The sequence below is a fragment of the Aquarana catesbeiana genome, linkage group LG03, assembly GCF_042186555.1.
Source record: "Aquarana catesbeiana isolate 2022-GZ linkage group LG03, ASM4218655v1, whole genome shotgun sequence".
Classification (NCBI taxonomy): domain Eukaryota; kingdom Metazoa; phylum Chordata; class Amphibia; order Anura; family Ranidae; genus Aquarana; species Aquarana catesbeiana.
The window spans coordinates 120,304,584-120,326,877 of record NC_133326.1 but is presented as its reverse complement, the minus strand read 5'-3'; the positions used below and the strand labels follow the sequence as shown (position 1 = coordinate 120,326,877).

The window sequence follows — 22,294 nt, the reverse complement described above, 5'->3', positions numbered from 1 at the left end:
ATCCTGAGCACCCCAAAGAGATTGCTCTTCATTGTACTGATGTCAGTGCTATCAGTTTATATAAAAGCCACAGCTTCTGTAAGTAAGACAAACTCTTTGAATTGTCAGGGCCTCACAAAGGACATACTGCTTCAAAATCCACTATTGTCAGGTGAATAAGAGAACTAATTTCAAGAGCTTACATACTGAAGGCTATGACCCCTCCAGCACTTGCTCACTTCACCAGATCGGTAACTGATTCCTGCCCATTCCAATATCAAGTCTGTGTTGCCCAGATATGCAAGGCCTCCACCTAGTCTTCAGTTCATACCATCTCTAATTTTTACCAGGTGGAAGTCCAAGCTTCTTTGGCTATTGCTTCCTCCCACTGGTACTTGCTGCAGCACGCTGTTGGGTCTGGCTTTCATCCTTTTGACCCTTGTTATTGCTGGGCAAATTGGCACAGCTCTGCTTTTGTTGCTGCCCATCCTTTTTATTCATTGATTGGGGATGTCCCTGGGTGTGAAAATCCAGCCTGTCTCCTGTACTGCTCAATTAAGATTAGAGGAATTAAGACTTGACTGTAAATTCCATATCTTGTAGAATAGGACACCATCCTCTCATTTCCGGCTGCTGTTCTGTGTTGCTTGCTAAAAGACTTGGGCCTCAGGAAATGGGGTAGGGTTATAGGAAAATGCTCTGGGGGGCGTGCCAGCAAAGCTTGGCAAGTGTCCAATCACTCAAAGGTACCAGCCTATAATACAGGGTCTATGAATATTCCACCTGTCCTGTTCTGCAAGATATGACATTTACAGATGTGCCAGTTTTGCGCAAAAAGAATTATGGTATATCTCCTGAATCAGGAAATTGCTGTGGTCAGATCGGGTACAAAAATTCTTGCCATCAACTGGTTACCTTCAGATATAGATATATTGATGGAAATAGTGATATATATTGAATTTTGATGCATCATTTGCAGGCAGTAATAGTCCTCATGGAAGCCCTACCTCTCTGGATCAGAACATGCTGTTAACCATCATTGTTTCCCTTGGAGTTATAACTGTGCTAGTGGCTGTGGTCATTGCTGCTATCTGCTCCCGGCGCTCCAACTCCCACCATAAAAAGTGAGTTTCTAACATCTATTGTATATGGTTTACACGTCATACTGCCATACTTGTAGTAATCATAAATGTTTGTACGTTGCATAGTGAATGGAGCCAGAAAAACCCAACCAGTGTATGCAAACACTGGAAAGTTACTAGCAGCAATGCATTCCTGAGGAGTATGGTGACCTGGAGCTTTATAACAATTTGGGAGGGATGTAAATTGTAGAAAAATGATTTTGGCAGTAGGGATGGATGAGGTGGCTGGGGAGGGTTGGTGGTCCATAGAGTTGAGACATTCAGGGAGAGAATGGTGATCTAGTGCAATATAGCAGCTGGGGAGGGGTGAGAGTTGGTGCAATAATCAGGTGGATTTATGTGCAGGGGTTTGTTAGATGGTTTTACAGTCCTCATGTGTGCACTTTGTAATTGAAGCAGCAGTGTTTTGTAGTGTGCGAGAGATTACTTTTTTTTTTTTTTTTTATTACATCTTCTGATGCTTGCTGCTTTTACAAGTGCTCCTGCTGGATAAATATTCCTCTGGCAAAACAATGCCTTTCTTTCTAATCATTTCATTGTTTAACATTTTCTGTGTGTTTTCTATCAGGAAAAGAGCTGCGTGCAAGTCTGTTAATGGGTCCCATAAGTACAAAGGCAACTCTAAGGATGTGAAGCCTCCTGATCTTTGGATTCATCATGAAAGACTAGAGCTAAAACCAGTGGACAAGTCTCCAGAAACAAATCCTATGCTGACAGACACCAGTCTGCCCCGTTCCCCACAAGACCTGACACCTGGGGAAAGCACTACTGAAGGCAGCATTCACCAGCACAGCAATTCATACCGAGGTGAGGAAAGCAGCGATACTTACTGTGAATGTTTGCTATTCAGTACAGTTAGTGGGGAGATATTGATGGAAAATATTGCCACATAGATATTTACTTCAGATACATCCTAGACTAGACTGCATGGGGAACCTCTACTAAACACAGGTGATTGATTTTGGGTAAAATTCCAACAGTTACTGCACAACCTTCCTTCACAGGTCTGGAATCAGAGGATTCTGTATCCTCACTTGCAGGACGTCGAGGAATGAGACCAAAAATAATGATGCCCTTTGACTCTCAGCCTCCACAGCGTAAGTTCCGGGAAAAGTGGGGTTCAAACTGTGACATTCCTGTTTCTGAGGGCTTTGAGACTGTGTATGGGGAATAAAAGTAAACCAGCATTTCTCAATCATGGTACTGTCTCAGCTCAGGGGTGCCACTCTACATCAGCCATTTTCATGGTGCAGTTTTGGGCTAGATGTGAGCATCATGGAAACTGAGGACTCTTGGATGGGGAAGGGGGGGATCTGCTGTGTGAAAGGAGGGCTTCTGATGTGATGGACTACAGTGTAGATGGGCGCCTCGAAAGTTTGCACAATTTTGAAGGGTGCTTTGAAAAAAGGGTGGGGGAACACTGAGGTAGACTATAGTTTTGATTGCCTTGTGTTAAACATGTAGAAGATTTTTAAGAGAAACATGAAGCTGTGATTAAGGCTGGGTTCACACTGAAGCATGCTCTCGCTCACAGCAGGAGTCTAGTGCATCCCTATTCACTGTTTCAGGTCTGATTTCAGCCTGAATTTTTGGCTGAATTTAGACCTGAAATGGACCAGAAGACGCACAGGACTCCTGTGCAATTTGCACCAAAGCCGCTGCTGAGATTTGTGAACCAGCTCCATAGAGAGCTGGTCACAATCCCCTGCAATGCAAATTAGATGCGGGGAAACCCGCATCCAAGTCACAACAGTGTGAACCCAGCCTTATTTATTATTATTGTCTAATGTAACTAGGGTGAAATTAAATCCACCACTGGCTTTTACTTGCATGCATCCTTTTACAATAACATTATTGTTTGGCCTTATTGAGCAGGCTTCATTTATTACTTCGATTAGAAAAATTATAGCTGGAATCTAAAACTTACCTTTTCTTTTATATCTGTAATTTTGCCAGTGAATCAGACCAGCCCATTCATACTACCTTCCACCTCAAGCTTGCCATTGTTTTAGGCCTAATCACCTCCTTTTTCACATCTTCATATAGTACTTTGCACTTATTTAAATGGGACACACATTGTTTTCTGCCATTTGTTACTTCCATTATTTCCATGTCCCATAATTCACCATTCTGTCTCTTTCAGCGGTTGTCAGTGCTCATCCCATCCATTCCATCGATAACTCTAATTTCCGCTCAGTGCCTGGGTTCATGCTGCACGTGCTGGGTGGAACTTCTCAGGCTGCAGGTGAGAACAGCACAGCTTTTAAAGGTAGAGAAAGGCTTGCTGTGCACACAAAAGGGACCAGTGGCTGTACAATCTGTATATAGTGTAAAATGGCAACAACAAAATGTATGCAAACTGAAAGGGGGGGGGGATAAAATTATATACAGTGGGGACGGAAAGTATTCAGATCCCCTTAAATGTTTCACTCTGTTATATTGCAGCCATTTGCTAAAATCATTGAAGTTCATATATTTTCCTCATTAATGTACACACAACACCCCATATTGACAGAAAAACACAGAATTGTTGACATTTTTGAAGGTTTATTAAAAAAGAAAAACTGAAATATCACATGGTCCTAAGTATTCAGACCCTTTGCTGTGACACTCATATATTTAACTCAGGTGCTGTCCATTTCTTCTGATCATCCTTGAGATGGTTCTACACCTTCATTTGAGTCCAGTTGTGTTTAATTATACTGAATGGACTTGATTAGGAAAGCCACACACCTGTCTATATAAGACCTTACAGCTCACAGTGCATGTCAGAGCAAATGAGAATTATGAGGTCAAAGGAACTGCCTGAAGAGCTCAGAGACAGAATTGTGGCAAGGCACAGATCTGGCCAAGGTTACAAAAAAAATTCTGCTGCACTTAAGGTTCCTAAGAGCACAGTGGCCTCCATAATCCTTAAATGGAAGACGTTTGGGAGGACCGGATCCCTTCCTAAATATTTCCAAAAAATTTATTTAAGCTGTCTTAAGAGTGTTCCCCAAACTATAAGAATAATCTAGGTTGGTAAATCAGCAATGGGTGTAATCTGGGATGTAAAGCATTGCTGCAGTTCTAGCAGCAAAACGTGTCTGCTGGAAGACCAACATCTTTCTTCTACTGTGGCCTTAAAACCTGACTTCCGACCACCTGAAGTGTGCCTGCAGCCTCTGATGTTTTTGATAGGAAAATGTCAAAAACGTGAAAGAGCATAATAAGGATAAGCAGTCAAGACTTCCTGAAATGACACAGCACACACCACAGGGTCACTTGAAACCTAAAATACTATGTTCCTAAAAGCAGAATATAGACCACTGGTGGCCAGTTGACCTATTTCCTTAATATGTTTTCTATGTTTAGTGTTGAAATGTTTCAATATCTTGTGTGCAGTAGTGGCCTCTTCCTCCCTCCTGAGTCAGTGTGCATAAACACTCCATTCGTATTTGTATGCTTACTGCTCAGTCAACTATTTGATGCATTCCGTCCAATCTTGTTTATATGGCTGCTGTTTTTTTAGTACATGTTGGCAAATTTGTATATTGAAAGTGGTTGTAAACCCTTACATATACCCAGTTGGACCTGTTTAAATGAATGTAGAGAGGAGATGGCTGCAGTCCCGAATATGCACAGCTTTTCTGAGCTTCCAGGGGCAGGGAGCATAGATCTGATGTCATACACTGCACATCTCAGAGAGCAGAGCTGAGTGTAATCTGAGACCTGAGTGGTGGTAAGGGATACACCCCCTCTACACAAGATCATAGGGAAACGTGCACAGCTAAGGCTGTCAGGCCCCCCCCCCCCCCCCCAATCCCTTTCAGTGGGCACAACCAGTCAGAAAAGACTCTTGCAAGATAGCAGAAGAATGAGACTGCAGACAGAAATCACACTTGGTGCTTTGGATTGAGGCAACTGTACACAGAATATGCTTTAATATTTCATCTCAATCACAAATTTTAGCTTCATTGGGAAGGGGATGTTGGCCAACTTACCGGGGGAACAGTGGGAGAAGGCCTACAATCTATGGTAACTTTCTGATTAAATGTGTCAGATTGACTCAGCTATACATTCTCCTGAGGGTCTATTATACTCCCCACAGATTACATGCTATGGGTCTTATACCTGCATCTATGTACTAGATGTATATGGGATCATGGGGATCTAATTTACTATGGAGATGCCCAAAATTACACTCCTACTGGAAGGGCATTGTGGATACACTAAACAGGGTATTTCAGGTGTCTCTTCCCTTAGACCCCAAACCAGGTTTGCTTAATATGCTAGATGAATTTGACTGGGAGACCCACACCAGAGAGGCTCTTGTAAGAACCTTATACTTAGCCCGTAAGCTAAAAATGATACGTTGGAAATCGGAGGATCCTCCTTCAGTTATGGAATGGATTGCTACAGTTGGTAATACATTTGCGGATGGAAAAAGTTGTTTATCAACTTAGGGGTTGTATGCGTAAATATGAAAAACTATGGGCTCCATGGTTAGATGTCTCTGGGCTTGCTCCGGCGGATCTGATCATGGGCAGACTACTTGGACTCAATGTTGATTTGAACATTGAAATTCAATTTAGATATAATGCTAATAGCAGTAAGTAAACACCTTATCCCTTATTGTTCTGAATGCAATGTCCCTGTCTTTTGTGGTACTTTTAGTCTGGACCACAGTTGTATCTGTCTTGATTGTTTTACATTAAATAATTGGAATGTACTGCATGGCTATGTTAATGTGGACTATCTTTAATACATTTTTCTTTGGATAAAAAAATATATTTTTAAGCTTCATGTTCATATTGGTAAAATAAGATCCATTGATTTTTCTCACCACAGAATCTGTCCGACATACCCCCAGCTGTGACACAGTAGTAGTAGCAGCAGCAGCATCATCCTCTTCTCAGACTGGTGGCGAGGACCCAGATCCTCCAGGAGGCAGTTTTCTACCCGGCTCCTTGGATGAAGATTCAGGACCCAGCATTCCTACAGCACATATCAGACCCACCCATCCCCTGAAGAGCTTTGCAGTTCCTGCTGTTCCTGCTCCAGCCTCCGGAGCAGCATTTGAGCCACTGCCAAGCTCTCCTCTTTTGGCACAACAAGGTGGGCATCCCTTTTGCTGTCGTCCTGTCCCCTTTGCTGTCGTCCTGTCATGTTCCCTGTCTGTCTTAGGTCATGTGTATATATATCATGTATACATATACACGGATTAGCTGTAACTTTAGGGCCACAGGTGAATAACATTAATTAGTTACAATGGCATCTGAAGGTCAGTGGGATATATTTATTAGGCAGCAAGTAAATATGTCCCTGAAGTTGATGTGTTGAAAGCAGAAAAAATGTGAGTCCTAGTTTATGGTGCATGAGACTGTGTAGCCACAGAAAGGTCAGGGTGCCAATGCTGAATAGTGTCCACAGCTAAAAGCCCTACAATGGGGCATGTGAGCAATCAGGACTGCTCACATGCCCCATTGTAGGGCTTTTATGGAGCAATGAAAGAAGGTGGCCTGAATCATGTTTTCTTTAACAACATGTGGATAGCTGAGTGCATGTGTGTTTTTACCTGGGGAATAGTTGGCACCAGGATGCACTTATAGGAAGGAGGCAGTGTTATGCTTTGGGCAATGTTCTGCTGGGAAACATTGGGTCCTGCCATTCATGTGAAGGTCACTTGACATGTATCACTTGCCGAAACATTGTTGCTGACCAAGTACACCCCTTCACGGAAACAGAATTCCCCAATGGCAGGATAATGCACCCTGCCACACTGCAAAAATTATTTCAAGAACACAACAACCAGTAGGAGGTGTTGCCTTTGGCCTCTCAGTTCTCCAGATCTCAATCCAGTCGAGCATCTCTGGAATGTGCTTGAAAAACAAGTCGGTTCCATGGATGCCCCACCTTGCAATTACAGGACTGAAAGGATCTGCTGCTGAAGGCTTGGTGCCAGATATACAACAGCATACCTTCAGAGGATTAGTGGCATCCATGCCTCTATGGGTCAGGGCTGTTTTGGTGACAAAGGGGGGACCTACTCAATATTAGATGGGTGGTCATAAAATTATGGCAGATCAGTGTATCTCTCAATAGTACAGGACAATGGATTATAGCCTGATACCCTCTGGTGATTGGCAATGTTTTACTGGACAAGCCCCTTGGGCATACCCCTATAAGCCTACATTTCTGCAAGCTACTATGTCAGACTTTCTTGGACAAATAATGGCTTTAATACACAGCCATCATTGTCCAAAGCACAAAAGTGTCGAGCTACTTTTCAATCCCTGCTGGATATGGAAAGTGAAATGCCTGCTCTAGAGGATACAGAGGCAGTTCTAGTGGAGGGCATGAAAGATATCTCACCCCCGGCCTCTCATACACCTGTTATGGCTTCATGCAGTATGCTTGCCACTTTAGATATGCCACTTTTGCCATACTCTATTCTCCTTCATCTCCTCATGCCCATTTGGGTACTAAGAGACCTGATAAGTCCCCATTCGTGAGCAAATAGAATGGGAAAATTATAACAATTTTCATCTCTCTGATAATGGCCAGATTGTATCCAGTGGAGAGAGTTCACAAATGGTCTGTTTCTGTAATGGACCCTATCGTCTCAGTCATTTTACTTTGCCCGTTAGACGTTCCTCCATTTAAAGATTCTGCTGAGAGAATATTTAAGGGACTTTTTTAATGCTTTAACTTTGCAGGCCTAGCTCTGCAACTGACTATTGCTGCAATTTCCAGTCCGCAGCTAATTGGACTAGGGCAATGAACAGGTAGCCGGAACCAGTCTCCAGGACCAAACCTTGGCGGAGCACTTGCAGATTTTTTTGTGTTGATTGCCTAAAATATGTAATGATACAGATCTCCAGAATACCTCTGGTTTCTGTACATATGCACAGAATCTTTTAGCTAAAAGCCTGAACAGATAAACTTGCTTGCAGACATTGCCTTACACACATGCCCTTTTAAGAAAGACGTCTGTTTGGTGTGGCATTTGACAAATTCAAAGATGTCACCGAAGGAAAAGTAGTTCTTCCACAACAGGTTTCTGTATCCCCTTTCTCATTGGCTTCTTACCTCCTCAAAGACTGCCACATTACTTTCCTCAAACTTTATCTTTAAAGTCAAAACTCAGTCCTTCATTTCAATGCAAGACTTGTAACCCAAAACCCTCCTCACAAAATAGGGGCTCCCTCACCCCTAGGATGTGGGGGGGGGTGTCAATTAAACCTAGTACACACAAGCTGAATGCCGGGCGACATCGGCCGGTTTAATAAAAACCAGCCAAGATTTAGCCTGTGTGTGGCAGCCGGTCTGACAGAAGCTATTGCGGTTTGCCCCTCTGTCAGAATGCAATAGCTCAGCTAGGCTGATGGTTGTACTAACATGGGATTGTTAGTACAGCAGCCCCGACCTGAGCTGTCAATTGATAGTGTGTTCTAGACTTTACAGTTTGCCTTTTTTCTGGTGCCCCTGAAGACATTACAATTGAAACCTGTTGGGTGAAGCCTGCAAGTCTGCGTGAGAACTGGCTGTTTACTGAGTGGGGGATTTTTGCTCTTGGCTGTGAGTGGCTTATCTTCATTACAGTGCTGTGGACTTTCTGTACAGCCGTGGCCAAAAGTTTTGAGTGACAAATATTAATTTTCGCTAAGTCTGCTACTTCAATGTTTTTAGATCCCTTTTGTCAGATGTCACTATGGTATACGGAAGTATAATTACAAGTGTTTCACAAGTGTCAAAGGCTTTTACTGACAATTACATTAAGTTTATGCGGAGTCAATATTTGTACTGTTGACCCTTCTTTTTCAAGACCTCTGCAATTCGCCCTGCTATGCTGTCAATTAACTTCTGTGCCACATCCTGACTGATGGCAACCCATTATTGCATAATCAATGCTTGGAGTTTGTCAGAATTTGTTTTGGTTTTTTTTTTTTTTTTTTTTGTTCATCTCCCTCTTGAGGATTGACCATAAGTTCTCAAATTGTATTAAGTTCTAGGGAGTTTCCTGGCCATGGACCGAAAAATGTTGATGTTTTGTTCCCCAAGCCACTTGTTTATCACTTTTGCCTTATGACAAGATGTGCCATCATGCTGGAAAAAGCATTGTTCATCACCAAACTATTCTTGGGTGAAGTCGCTCTTGGAGCATATTTTTGTACCATTCTTTATTCATGGCTGTCTTCTTAGGCAAAATTGTAAGTGAGCCCACTCTCTTGGCTGAGAAGCAACCTCACACATGAATGGTCTCAGGATGTTGGCATGACACAGGACTGATGGTAGTGCTCACCTTTTCTTCTCCGGACAAGGTTTTTTTTTTCGGATGCCCCAAACATTTGGAAAGTGGATTCATCAGAGAAAATGACTTTTCCCCCAGTCCTCAGCAGTCCTATCCCCTGTAACTTTTGCAGAATATCAGTCTGTCCCTGATGTTTTTCCTGGAGAGAAGTGGCTTCCTTGCTGCCCTTCTTGACACCAGGCCATCTTCCAAAAGTCTTTGCCTCACTGTGTGTGCAGATGCACTTGCCTGCCTGCTGCCATTCCTGCGCAAGCTCTGCGCTGGTGGCAGTGGTGGCTCGTCCATAGGGGGTGCATGAGCGCTGCCCCACCCAGCAGTTTAAAAAGACCCTTTTAAAAAAAAAATTGAAAAAAAATGTTCTTTAAGTGCACTGTGTTCGGGCACTGGACACAGTGCACTATGGGAAGCGCCGTGTCAATGCAATCAGGAGATTGCAGACGAGGCGCTTCATTTGCGGGCTTTTGACCTGCTTTGCAGCGCAGTCCAAAGCACCGAGCAGCTTCCACCCGTAGTATTACTACTGGGGGGAGGTTTGTTATTCAAGTGAAGAGGTTACTTCTGGGTTCCCTGTTTCAGGGAACCCGGAAGGGACGGCAGCTCAGCGGAACGCACGGTGCGAGTGGAGCTGCCTGTAAGGTAAGTGAGGCTCAGGGCTGCGTTAGATGGGGCACAGTGAGGCTGCGATTGATGGAGGGTTTTTTTTCAGAATTTTGCGCCCCCCCAAAAATTTTGCGCACCAGCCGTCACTGGCTGGTGGTGCCCCAATCACGCAGTTGAATCGCCTGTAGGAGACGGTCCTGGAGCTTGCTGTACTTTCTTGGGCTCCCTAAAGCTGCGTTCACAAATGCAATGGAAATGTTTTTATGGGATGAAGTTCATTTTCATGGCAGAGGGACATTGCAATTCATCTAATCACTCTTCATAATATTGTGGGGTATATGCTGCAACCCTAAGCGACTGCATTTTTCATTTTTATTTATTTGCAAACAGAAATGTGTGCGTGTATGTATGTGTATATGTGTGTGTGTATTTTTATATATATATATATATATATATATATATATAATCACAATTCTCGTGGCATAATATCTTTCACATTATACAAAAAAAATTGGGCTAACTTTACGGTTTGCTTTTTTTTTTTTTTTTTTTTTTTTTATTTAGTTCATTATAGTGTATTTTTTTTTTTTTTAATTGCGATTGAAAGGTCACTGCGCAAATACAGTGTGACTTATAATATTGCAGCAGCTACCATTTTATTCTCTAGGGTCTCTGATAAAAAAAATATGTTTGGGGGTTCTAAGTAAGTTTCTAGCAAAAAATACTGATTTTAAAGTGTCAAAGGTTTAGTCTTTAAGTGGTTAAACTGACCTCATTTACAGACAGAAGTTCATCCCTTTGATCTAAAAGAACTATATGTTACAATGTTTCTCTTTTAGTGATGTTGTAAGAAACTTGGCAGGCTGCCTATTTGTTTTTGTTTTTTTGACATCTGATTCTTTAACGATTAATCGTGTAGCTCTAAAAAAATATATATGTTTAATTGAACAAGACAAAACAGCCAAATAGCTACTCACAAAAGTAGATAATATATAAGCGTATAAGTGAGATACTGTACTGGTATTCGTCCTGGGTCCACAATTAATAAAAGCAATAAAAATGGATAAAAGATTACCTTATTGATCGGCGTATAATACGAGATGGCATATAATACGCACCCCAAGTTTAGTTGGGAATTTTAAGGAAAAAAACTTTTCGGAGGGAAGTTTAAGGGAAAAAACTTACATTTAAATGCCCATCAATGCAGCCTTGTCAGTGTCGCCTTGCAGCTTTGTCAGTGTCGCCTTGCCCCAGTGTCGCCTTGCCGACTTGTCAGTGTCGCCTTGCCCCAGTGTCGCCTTGCCGACTTGTCAGTGTCGCCTTGCCGACTTGTCAGTGTCGCCTTGCCCCAGTGTCGCCTTGCAGACTTGTCAGTGTCGCCTTGCCGACTTGTCAGTGTCGCCTTGCCCCAGTGTCGCCTTGCCGACTTGTCAGTGTCGCCTTGCCCCAGTGTCGCCTTGCCGACTTGTCAGTGTCGCCTTGCCCCAGTGTCGCCTTGCCGACTTGTCAGTGTCGCCTTGCCCCAGTGTCGCCTTGCCGACTTGTCAGTGTCGCCTTGCCCCAGTGTCGCCTTGCCGACTTGTCAGTGTCGCCTTGCCCCAGTGTCGCCTTGCCGACTTGTCAGTGTCTCCTTGTCCCAGTGTCGCCTTGCAGACTTGTCAGTGTCTCCTTGTCCCAGTGTCGCCTTGCAGACTTGTCAGTGTCGCCTTGTCCCAGTGTCGCCTTGCAGACTTGTCATTTGCAGACTTGTCCCAGTGTCATTTGCAGACTTGTCCCAGTGTCATTTGCAGACTTGTCCCAGTGTCATTTGCAGACTTGTCCCAGTGTCATTTGCAGACTTGTCCCAGTGTCATTTGCAGACTTGTCCCAGTGTCATTTGCAGACTTGTCCCAGTGTCATTTGCAGACTTGTCCCAGTGTCATTTGCAGACTTGTCCCAGTGTCATTTGCAGACTTGTCCCAGTGTCATTTGCAGACTTGTCCCAGTGTCATTTGCAGACTTGTCCCAGTGTCATTTGCAGACTTGTCCCAGTGTCATTTGCAGACTTGTCCCAGTGTCATTTGCAGACTTGTCCCAGTGTCATTTGCAGACTTGTCCCAGTGTCATTTGCAGACTTGTCCCAGTGTCATTTGCAGACTTGTCATTTGCAGACTTGTCCCAGTGTCATTTGCAGACTTGTCCCAGTGTCATTTGCAGACTTGTCCCAGTGTCATTTGCAGACTTGTCCCAGTGTCATTTGCAGACTTGTCCCAGTGTCATTTGCAGACTTGTCCCAGTGTCATTTGCAGACTTGTCCCAGTGTCATTTGCAGACTTACAAAGGATAGGCACTCCTTTCTGACGTAGGCTTACGAGCTCGCCGGAGATTAACGCAGGAGTCACTATCTTTTCTCTGTTCAAGCACTTCACTTTGATACCGGCACATTGATATGTTTATCCACCTTTGAGAAGAAATACTGCCACTTGACCTTATTCACCACTGTTTTGCTATTTGCACATATGGATTAATTTGAAACTTTTGTATATATTTCCTGTTGGGATGTGTGCTGTTTACAGCACACACCACAATTTTCCATTTATATATCTTTACAAAATATTTTTTATTTTAATATTCTGTTGCACTTTACACCGGAGTTCCTATTTATTGCAGAGTTTTGCACATCTTATTTAGCACAGTGTTTTTAGTGCTGCATGTCTATGTGTTACACTGTTTTGCTGACATCTTTTGTACTTGATGTCTGCACGTTGCACCTTTATAGTTATTTATAATATGTCACAGTAATGACCCTACACTTGTAGTGGTTTTACAATCCCGGCAGTGGCCACAATTTTTGTTCTCATTTATTGCAGAAGTTTGCACAGTTTTATTATTATATAGGTTCTTTTATCTTCACCAGTTCTGCTTATCTTCACCAGTTTACTACCTCAGTTATCATTTGAGTGGATGCTTGCATGCTGCACTTTTATATATATATATATTTTTACTATTTGTACATTATGCCACAGCATTAATCCCTTACCTTTAGTAGGTTCTGCAACCCGGTTCTGGGATTATATATATATATTTTTTTTCCCTTAGAGTGTTACTCCTTACTCTGATTATCACATTACGTTTATGGATTAGCGCAGCACCACCCTCCATTTTCACCACATTGCTTATTTAGGTTTGGCTGACCCTGATTCGGTGCATGCAGCCTTTCCATCCGTTTTTTCTCCCTACATGGTAGCGCAGAAATAAATATCTAATCATTTACATCCTAAGAATATCCAGCCTGTGTACTGAACTCCAAAGCTAAGGAATTTACAGCCAAGTCAAAAATCCTTTCTCTTTTTCTTGTCCATTGAGGGACACAAGTCTTCTTTCACCTTCGGTTTATTCTGCTGCCTACAAGTATTGACAGCAGCAAATAAAAAAAAAAGCTATAAACCAGCCCAGGATAACCCCTTCTACAACCAGCACACTTGAATTTTTTTTTTTTTTTTTTTTTTTCAGTATCCTTGGAGAATTTACATATTTTCTTCAGCTCCAGTGCGTAAGACTAACCTATTTTTCTTAGCACAGTTATTCAGTGATTTATTTTTTTTTTCCCTAAAATCAAGACGCGCTCTATGTTGTAACTTGAGCTGGTCTTTCCAATTGCAGCTTTCTGGTGTAGCTATCCTTAGACTGGCTTATGGAGTGCTATGTCAGAACCTCACAGGATCGAATGTCATGCGGATAGTGTGGAAATGACCCTGGGGTACAAAGTTCCCCATAAGTCACGTTCCAGACTCCTGTCTGGTAACGTGTTAGCTGTGTCTTGGAAGACTCGCCTAGTGAGTACATTGGTTGCTTGGTGCCTTTAGGATTGTTGCTGTGGGAGTTATAACTGCTAGATGAAGTGTTGTGCATGCCATGCACATTCTTTTCCACCATACATCTTTGAGGAAGCTTCTCCACTACTGCTGCTTCTGCATTGCAAAGAGCCACAGGGGGGGGCTGTCTGATTCTGAGTGGCTCAAGTTATCGGAAGAGCTTGCTGCTCAGGAGCCGCAGTTTTATGCCATTGTTTCCAAATTAGGAGACCATTTCAGCGCTTATTGGTACAGCACACACACCTTGCTTTAGGGCACATGTACACAGACTAGGTTGACCGCTGGCCATGAGGGAATGCAGTTGGAGGCAAAATCCATGATTTTACCGCAACTTTGCGGCAATTTTGCCAAGTTTTGTGGTAAAAATGTTCCTATCCTGAACGCGATTCTTCCACGTTCAGGAGAGGGGGGTTTGAACCTACCCTAACCGCAGCAGTTTCTAAACTCTCGTAAAAGCCTGTGTGTGCATGGATATACAGGCTTTTATGGAGTTGGGTTTAGGAGCTTTGGCAACAAAACTTCTAAAGTCAAGTTTAGAGGCTGTAGTGTACATAAAACTAAAAGATCAGCCTGGTGCTTCTATCAGTGCACTTCCCAGTCTTGGTCCTTTAGCGCCACAAAGACTTTTCCAGTGCAAGTACTTGTTCTTGTCCCACCTTAAAGTGACCATTATACCGTTGGAGGATACACCTGTCTTTAGGGACCCACCTGATAAATGGATTGGAAGCCCTCTTTAAAGATTCTGTTCCTTCTGGTGAGGCCCGTTCTTTACCCCATCTTGTCTTTGCCAAACCTAGGCTGGTTAAAAACTATAATTGTAATATGGTGCTGGAGTTTTGTCATCTACCCATCTGCAGGGGTCTTCTCTTAGCCCACATGTGGGGGGGAACTTTGGTTTAAGTGTTAGACTGCGGAACCCGCATATAAGAAGCATCTGATCCGTGTGGCTTTTGAGGGGCATTTCTTTTAATCTTCTGTGGATACTATTATTAAGGCTGTTCCTGGTGTGGTGGCAAGAGTACCTATTGTCGTCAGCAGAAGAAGCATAAAAAACGACTGCAAAATTCTTTACCTCCTTATCTGTTCTAAAACATGTCTGTTTAAATAAAGACCTGTTTAACAGGTGGTGGTGCCAGTTGCGCACTTCCTGACCTCCAGGTTCAACAACACTTTCCAGATACAGGTATCTAGTGGAAACTGTGAATGCTTTGGTAACTCTATGGGATCAGTACACACTGATTTATGTCTTTCCTCCTCTGAAACTTCCTAATCTGCTTCACATGATTGAGATGGAGGGGATTCTGGTGTTCCTCATTGCTCCAGATTGGCCCAGGCAGGTGAGGTACACGGACAAGGTAGGACTCCTGGCAGGTGCACATTGGGCTATACCTGATCTGGACCATCCTGCTTTATGGTGCTGGCTTTTACAGTATGGCTGTTGAAATCCAGGTCCTGACAAACTGAATTATTGATTTCCTACGATGGTAAATGGTAATAGTTCTGCTTTCTGCAATGTTATTGATCAGACACGGAAGGCTTTTCACTTGATGTGAGTCTCAGGACTTCAACCCTAAGCGTTTCTCCTTGGGATCCTTTCTGCAGTTGAGACTGGACCAACCTTTGGCCCTCAGCACTATGAAAGGTCATGTTTCGGCCCTTCTCACTCCCTGATTAGGACAGGGGAGTTCATGTAGTTTCTTATGTAGTTCCACTGCCTGTTTGTTTCCCTATGACTTCATAGGATCTGAATCCGATTCCCTTTGCACTTCAGAAACTTCAATTTGGACCCCAATAGATGTTGATTTTTCTAATTCATTGTTATATTCAGACACATTTGACATGATCATATGTATATGATTGAATTGTTTTTTCTCTTTTTAATACAAATTACAATTCTAAAAATAAACTGCCAGTTGAACCCATTAGAGACATTCCTTGTCCTTTTGCCCACAAGGTAGTATTTCTCGTAGCCATCATCTTTTAGATTATAGTCTGAACTGGCAGCCCTGTTTTGCATAGGGACAAGGTAGTGCTGAGACCTAGTTTTTACCTTTTGCCCTCAACCAGGACATCGTTCTCCCATCTCTGTCTGGCTCCAGTTTACCAAAAGGCAATACGTACCTCCATTGTCTGGATATTTTTTGAGCTGTGTGCCTATCACTCAGCCACTGCTTCTTCCAGGAAGAGATATTTTTCTTTTTGGCATCCCTGGTAATGGTGCACCAGCTTCTTGTTCCAGTCTCTAGGTGGATCAGACAGGCTACCATTCCACCTTATGGTCTCAAGGATTTGGTTCCTACTTTTCCTGCCAAGATGCACTCTGCTAGATCCGTGCTGCTTGGGTTTTTTCAGTGTCGGACACATGTTTCCCAGATTTGCAAGGTGGCCCCTGGTCTTCAGTTCACATGTTCTCTTGGTTCAATCATGTGGATGTTGTGGCATCATTTGATGCTTTCATTCAGCACAGGGCCCTTCAGTCTGCTCTGCGAGCTGCAGGCAGTCCCCAGTTCTTTTTTTCTTGTGTTGGAGATTGCTCAGTTGGACTGCTTTTAGACATCTTGAAGGCAAGACTTCCTTTGTTCCTCAATGGACAAGAAACTACTCACCTTAGAAACCATTTCTCAGAGTCCATCGAGGGATATATGTCTTGCCCCTTTGTTTATGATCCATTTCTCTGTACTGTTCTGGGCAGGTCTACAACTTTTTGTTTGCCAGTGTTCTTTCCTTATGCAGGCATCCGTATAACCCAAAGGTTAAAAACATTTTATTCATTAATGGACTTCCAAGAAAATGATTTCCAGTACAAAATAATTTTTATGTTACTATTTATTATTTTTTTATTGTTATAGGTCTGTCGTCACTATCTGTAAAAACGGCTTCTCTAGGGACCCTGGGGAGAGTGCGTCCTCCGCTTCCAGTAACTGTGCCCAGTGCCCCTGAACCACTAGAGACCAGCAGAATGCTAGATGGCTCAGAGAGTGTAAGTATCTTGTTTGTAATTTAGTAAAGTTTAGTACACATAGATGGGTGATAAGGAAATTAAATACAAAAGGGAAATGCCATGTAGGGCAAGTCAGTAGGTTTTCTTTAATCCACACCATTATATATCCCACAGCACAAACATCTTTGTTTTGTTTGCCAGCTGCTCTGTTCTTTGCAGGGAGCAAAGAGAATACTTGTTGTTTCCAGGTTTGGATGAGCATGTGAGAATACTAGGCCAAGCAGCACTGCTGTCACAGGAGAAGAGTCCATAGACCTGTGCAGGATATGTGAAAAATGTAAAGTCAATGCTCAGCGGCAAAAGTAAAGAAATGAGCAGCTAGCACTAAAAGGTCAGCAAACCAAACCTTCCCAGTAAAATAGTCAAAACACTGCTGTGCTCAAACAACAATAAATATAATCAGTAAACATAGCTGCAAAACATAAATATATCTAGTGAAGAATCCAAGTGATTAAATGTTTACTGTCCCTTTAAGTGACATGGGACAATGTGTGAATGATATATATGCAACTCTAAAAGAATAAATATCTGTCCCTTTTAAATAACATAAAGCATTAGTGTGTAAATAATATATAATTCAGTTCATCTATGTATCACGTGACCAGTTTGAAAAAATCATCGTAAATTTGAAACTTATAAAAAAAAATGTGGATGTGTCTCCTTTAAACATTATATATCAGGATGACTCTGATCCACTTTGCAGTTCTCCACATTGATAACCACCACCAGCACACCTCACTCACCAGAAGATGTGGCTTTTTAAATTATAGGCAGCATAGAGGCATTTTGATATTTTCCCAAGAAGGATGGATCACAGAATCTTGCTCTTGGGTGCGGTCCCTTTAAGGATAGTAACTAAGACAGTAGGCATCGGTAAGGCCGTCACTTTCCATGGCCAGCAGATATGTAGTGCAGCTGTGTAAAAGTGCTCACCACAGGAGCCAAAAATGCTCATATAGTGTATTTATTTTAAAAACTGGGCTCAACAAACCAGTATAAAAAGCAAGTTTTCAAAGACTCAAAGATGGCTGCCACATGCAAAGCAATGCATTAGCGACACTTCAGCTCTCTTTAGCTCCATCCAATATTTTTCACGCTCTAGCGCATCTTCAGGGGTTAAAGAGTGCTGATTGTTACATGTCTTATTTATATAGATATATATATATCTATATATAGAGAGATCGAGATGAGAGATATATATATATAGATAGATCTATCTATATCTATCTATCTTGATATATCTATATATATATATATATATATATATATATATATATATATATATAATATCTCAATAAGTCCCAAATGGAGTTGTATCTGGCAGCCATATTGTCTAAGTCCAGCGGCCATTTTACCATAGGACAAACACATCTACCTATCTGTGTATGATATGACTTGTAGCTTGCATAGGGGAATAGCTACTTCTCCTGTCAGCTGAATGAAGCAGAGGGGTAGCAAATGCAAGGTGATGAATGTGCTGCTGGGAAGGGGAGATTAAAGTGAATCTGTTGCTTAGTCCTGCAGAAAAGAAAATTAAAATCTATATTCCTAGGTGGAATGTAATATAAAGCCACTCTTGCAAAATATACTGTGTTCTGATTCACTATGTAGTTAATATAATTTTAGCAATAACGGCTTATCATACAGTACAGATTGCTTCTATGTGTATAGCTTCTGATGCTGGATGCAAAATGGTGGCTGTGTCACTGTGTCAGTACAATAAAAAGCGAGAGACGTATGTCACCAGGACACCAAGGATCTTCAGAACAGGTCCAAAGCTTTATTCAGCAATCACATCATAGTTACAAAAAGCATCGTTTTGGAGCCTCGCTGCATCAGGCATGTGACCATACAAAGTTCTGCCCCTAGTATAATCGTACATATAATTTAGGGTTTTTGTTGTTATATTTTGGTATATTGCACCAAGAAAGGCTATTTTGTGTACATTGTAATTAGCATACTTGGACTTGATAAAATAATGAACAGAGAGTGACATTCAAAATAGTTTAAACCCATACTTTCTAGTCATAGAGGAACTTCACCCAAAAGGGGAGGTTCCGCTTGTTTACACCCCCACCCCACTTTGGCACTTTTTTGGGGAGGAGGGGAGCCAGTCCCTGGTTTTGACAAGGACAACGCTGTATCCCTGGACAAGTAAGTGTCCTTAAATTAACCAGTTCAAGCCTGGCCTATAGTCAAATTATGGCTGGGCAGGAGGTCTCTTGTTCTTGGTGGATTTCATATGATGTCCTCCCCAGAATGTGCCTCAGGACACAGTGGATGACAGATCAGTGTACCGGCCTGCATTCATTGTGTACTTCTGTGCTGATCTCTGTGATTGGTCACGGTGATCACATGGTACAGACAGAGCCAATCACAGCCCATGTGTACTATGTGATTAGCTGTGACCAGTCACAGCTAATCACAATAGTAAACACTGAATGAATTTAATTCATTTAGTGAAAATTGTTGTTTATAACAGTGATATTCATTGCTATAAGCCATTATAGTGTGCAAAAAAAATTTAAATCCCAATCACCTCCCCAGAGTAATGCAGTGTTACTATTGTCACAGTATGCAAAAATAACAACAGATATTTAAAACATTGAAGAGATGTTTTATTTAATTATTTTTTTACATCACCAGTCAGTGTCTGATCACTGCCACACCAGTCGTGATGCCAAAAACCCATCATGCCTCTTACTAAATACCTTGGATTGTCTACTTTCCAAAAAGGGGTCATTTGGGGGATATTTGTACCGTCCTGGCATTTTCGGGTCTACAGTTTTACATCAGGAGTACATCAGAATTGATCAGAATTTCAGATTTTTTTTTTTTCAATTTTCAGTCCTTGATCGTTTTTTTTAGCAAACAAAAAAAGTGATTAAATACCGACAAAAGAAAGCACTTTTTGTGTGAAAAAAAAAAAAAATGTTCATATTTGACTACAGTGTTGCATGACCGCATAATTGTCATTCAAAGTGTGACAGCGCTGATAGCTGAAAATTGGCCTGGGCAGGAAGGGGTTGAAAGTGTCTGGTATTGAAGTGGTTATAAGTCAGCAGCTACAGTATTTGTAGGTGCTGACTTTTTTAACTTTTTGGGGAAGACTAGAGATGTAAAATTTCCGGAAATTTTGAAGCTCTGAAAAAAACCTTTTTTTTTTCCCCGTTTTTTGGGGGAAAAACTGAAATTTTCGGAAAAATTTTAAAAAATGCTACATTAGCACTTTTTTGTCTTTTTAAGATTGAAAGTCATTCTGTTACTTTAGGAACATAAAATATGACTTATGGACAATTTGACTTGGCATAAAATTATCACAACTAGCATATTAAAAATATAGTGTAGCCAAACAATTATCACAAACAGAATTTACTTTTTTTTATAATATTTATTTGTAACAAAGGGAGCAACAATCTCCTGAACTGCTTACTAGTTTATGTGGAACAGCCAGAAAGCCTCCACAAAGCAATTTTCAAAACCAAAAGTAACAATTTTTCATATTTCCTCTCCACAGTATTAAATAAAAATAAAAACCCCATTCTCATAAAAAGAATTGAAGATGGGGGGAAGTGTTAAGAAGAGAGTGGGACTAAGTTTCAATGGACATTTAATCAGAATCATTTTCTGAACTGAAATTGTCAGTATCCGTCTCTGCTTCTGTAGCTACTCTTTTTTGTCTGTCATCACAATTAGGAACTTCTAAAAACTTAAGGTGAACACCCTGTCTTAAAATACTTTATCATGTTAAAATAAAATATTCCACTTTTTTTTCTTTTTTTCTTTTTTTTTTCCAATTTTTTTGGGAAAAAAACAAAAAAGCCCTCAGGAAAAAACGAGAAAAAAAAATTTTCCCCAATTTTTCATTTTTTTTTCCGGGCCTTAACATCTCTAGGGAAGACTGGAGCTCCTCTTTAAGTTTATCGTAGAGGAAATGGTAAATGTTGCAGAGTTACTGTTCTTTCACGGTTTGCCTTACTGAATAAGCCAATCTGTTTATTTATTTTTTTTTTTTTGTTTTTTTGTAGAGTTATGAACCAGATGAACTAAGCAAGGAGATGGCTCACCTTGAAGGCCTGATGAAGGATCTGAATGCCATAACCACAGCATGAAAGAACACAACCCCACCCCAGAGGCAAACCTGATAGCGTATGGACAGAGGCAGCGCAGCCCACCAGAAAGGGTCACTTTGAAGTATACTGGCAAGAAACAAGCTGGAAGCCCAGACTTTGTACGCTGAGGCAACCACCAAGGGCTGAAGCCTGGCATTCTGTACCTTATCATTTCCTCTGATTTCTAAGATTTTATGGGGGGTTTATATCGGAAGAGGATTTTTATGTAAACTATGGAGGAATATTGTGTATTTCCATTGTTTTTGTTCTTTTCACCTCTAATGGGCCTTCACCCCGTTGCTGTGGCTCAGTGTTATGCCCCACCATGTGGCCAGCCGGACAGCAAAAAGAAACACAATGGGAATAATTCCTTTCACAGCAACAGTTGCTTTTTGTGCAGTGTTTTCAGGCTGCGAATCACATCTGTTGGCAGCAACTCCCCCTCCAGCCTCTGTGAGACTTAAAACAGTGTTACTTCCCCTCCCCTATACACACACCACCAATCCAGAATTTTGGCTAGATGTTCTCTCCACATCTCCGTCCATTTTCAATGATCCTGGCCTAAGAGGGAATTGTACTGGGCCACTGCAGCCAGATGGGAGGTCCTGGACCTGTGCAGCACATGTAATGAGGCTGCGTGAGCTGACCAGTCACAACGGTTTCCTTATTTGCTGCCATGGAGAAGCCTAGTTGTACATGGTATTGGTGGCTTCCTGAAGAGGCTGATATGTGCTGGCCTTCTTTTAACCAATCTGTTCTTCAGCACTTTCACGTTAGTCCATTTTTCATCTTGTGACTTCCTTGTTATTGTAAATGGATTAATCACCCTCTGCATCCTCCTGTATATTGTCCTATCCACCAACACACCCAGTCTTTTCTGTACAGAAAATTCATTCTATTTTTTTTTTTTTTTTTTATTGCTTTCTCTGTAGTGTTTAGAATGTATCTTTTTATTGTGACTTTTTTTTTATAACATCATGATTATTATTTGGTATTGGATTTCAATACACTTTTTTATTCAATCAAATTGATTTTCATGCTTTTTATATGATGCCTAAATTTTTCCTTTTATTGTAACACTAAAATTGGCTCCAAAGTGTCTACGTTCACATTACCTCAAGATTTCCTTCTTTTACAGGGTTTGCTATATTCAGGTTTGTGAAATAACATATGGTTCCTTGCAAGCTGCTATAACAGTATTCACCAAACGGATGAGATGTAAAAATTAAACAAGGGAATGACATCTGTGGCACATTTTGTTTGATACTCTCAACTTCTCAATACTATGTTTGATTCAAATGTTGCTTGTGAAC

The 22,294-nt window shown here is 41.6% G+C and overlaps 1 protein-coding gene across 10 annotated transcripts in view; it reads left to right on the top strand.

The window, feature by feature from the left end:
* Positions 1-22,008, top strand: part of NEO1 (neogenin 1) — a 244,330-nt gene extending 222,322 nt beyond the window's left edge. For 7 of the 10 annotated variants that reach the window (XM_073619090.1, XM_073619087.1, XM_073619086.1 and 4 more), the window contains 7 exons: positions 959-1,103; positions 1,690-1,928; positions 2,126-2,218; positions 3,265-3,366; positions 5,952-6,218; positions 16,718-16,848; positions 20,898-22,008. In XM_073619090.1, the coding sequence (XP_073475191.1) occupies positions 959-1,103; positions 1,690-1,928; positions 2,126-2,218; positions 3,265-3,366; positions 5,952-6,218; positions 16,718-16,848; positions 20,898-20,981 (1,061 nt within the window). In that variant the 3' untranslated portion in view covers positions 20,982-22,008. The remainder of the gene's footprint in view (positions 1-958; positions 1,104-1,689; positions 1,929-2,125; positions 2,219-3,264; positions 3,367-5,951; positions 6,219-16,717; positions 16,849-20,897) is intronic. The other 3 variants (XM_073619094.1, XM_073619091.1, XM_073619093.1) reach the window with 2 other exon arrangements.
* Positions 22,009-22,294: the final 286 nt, after the last annotated feature.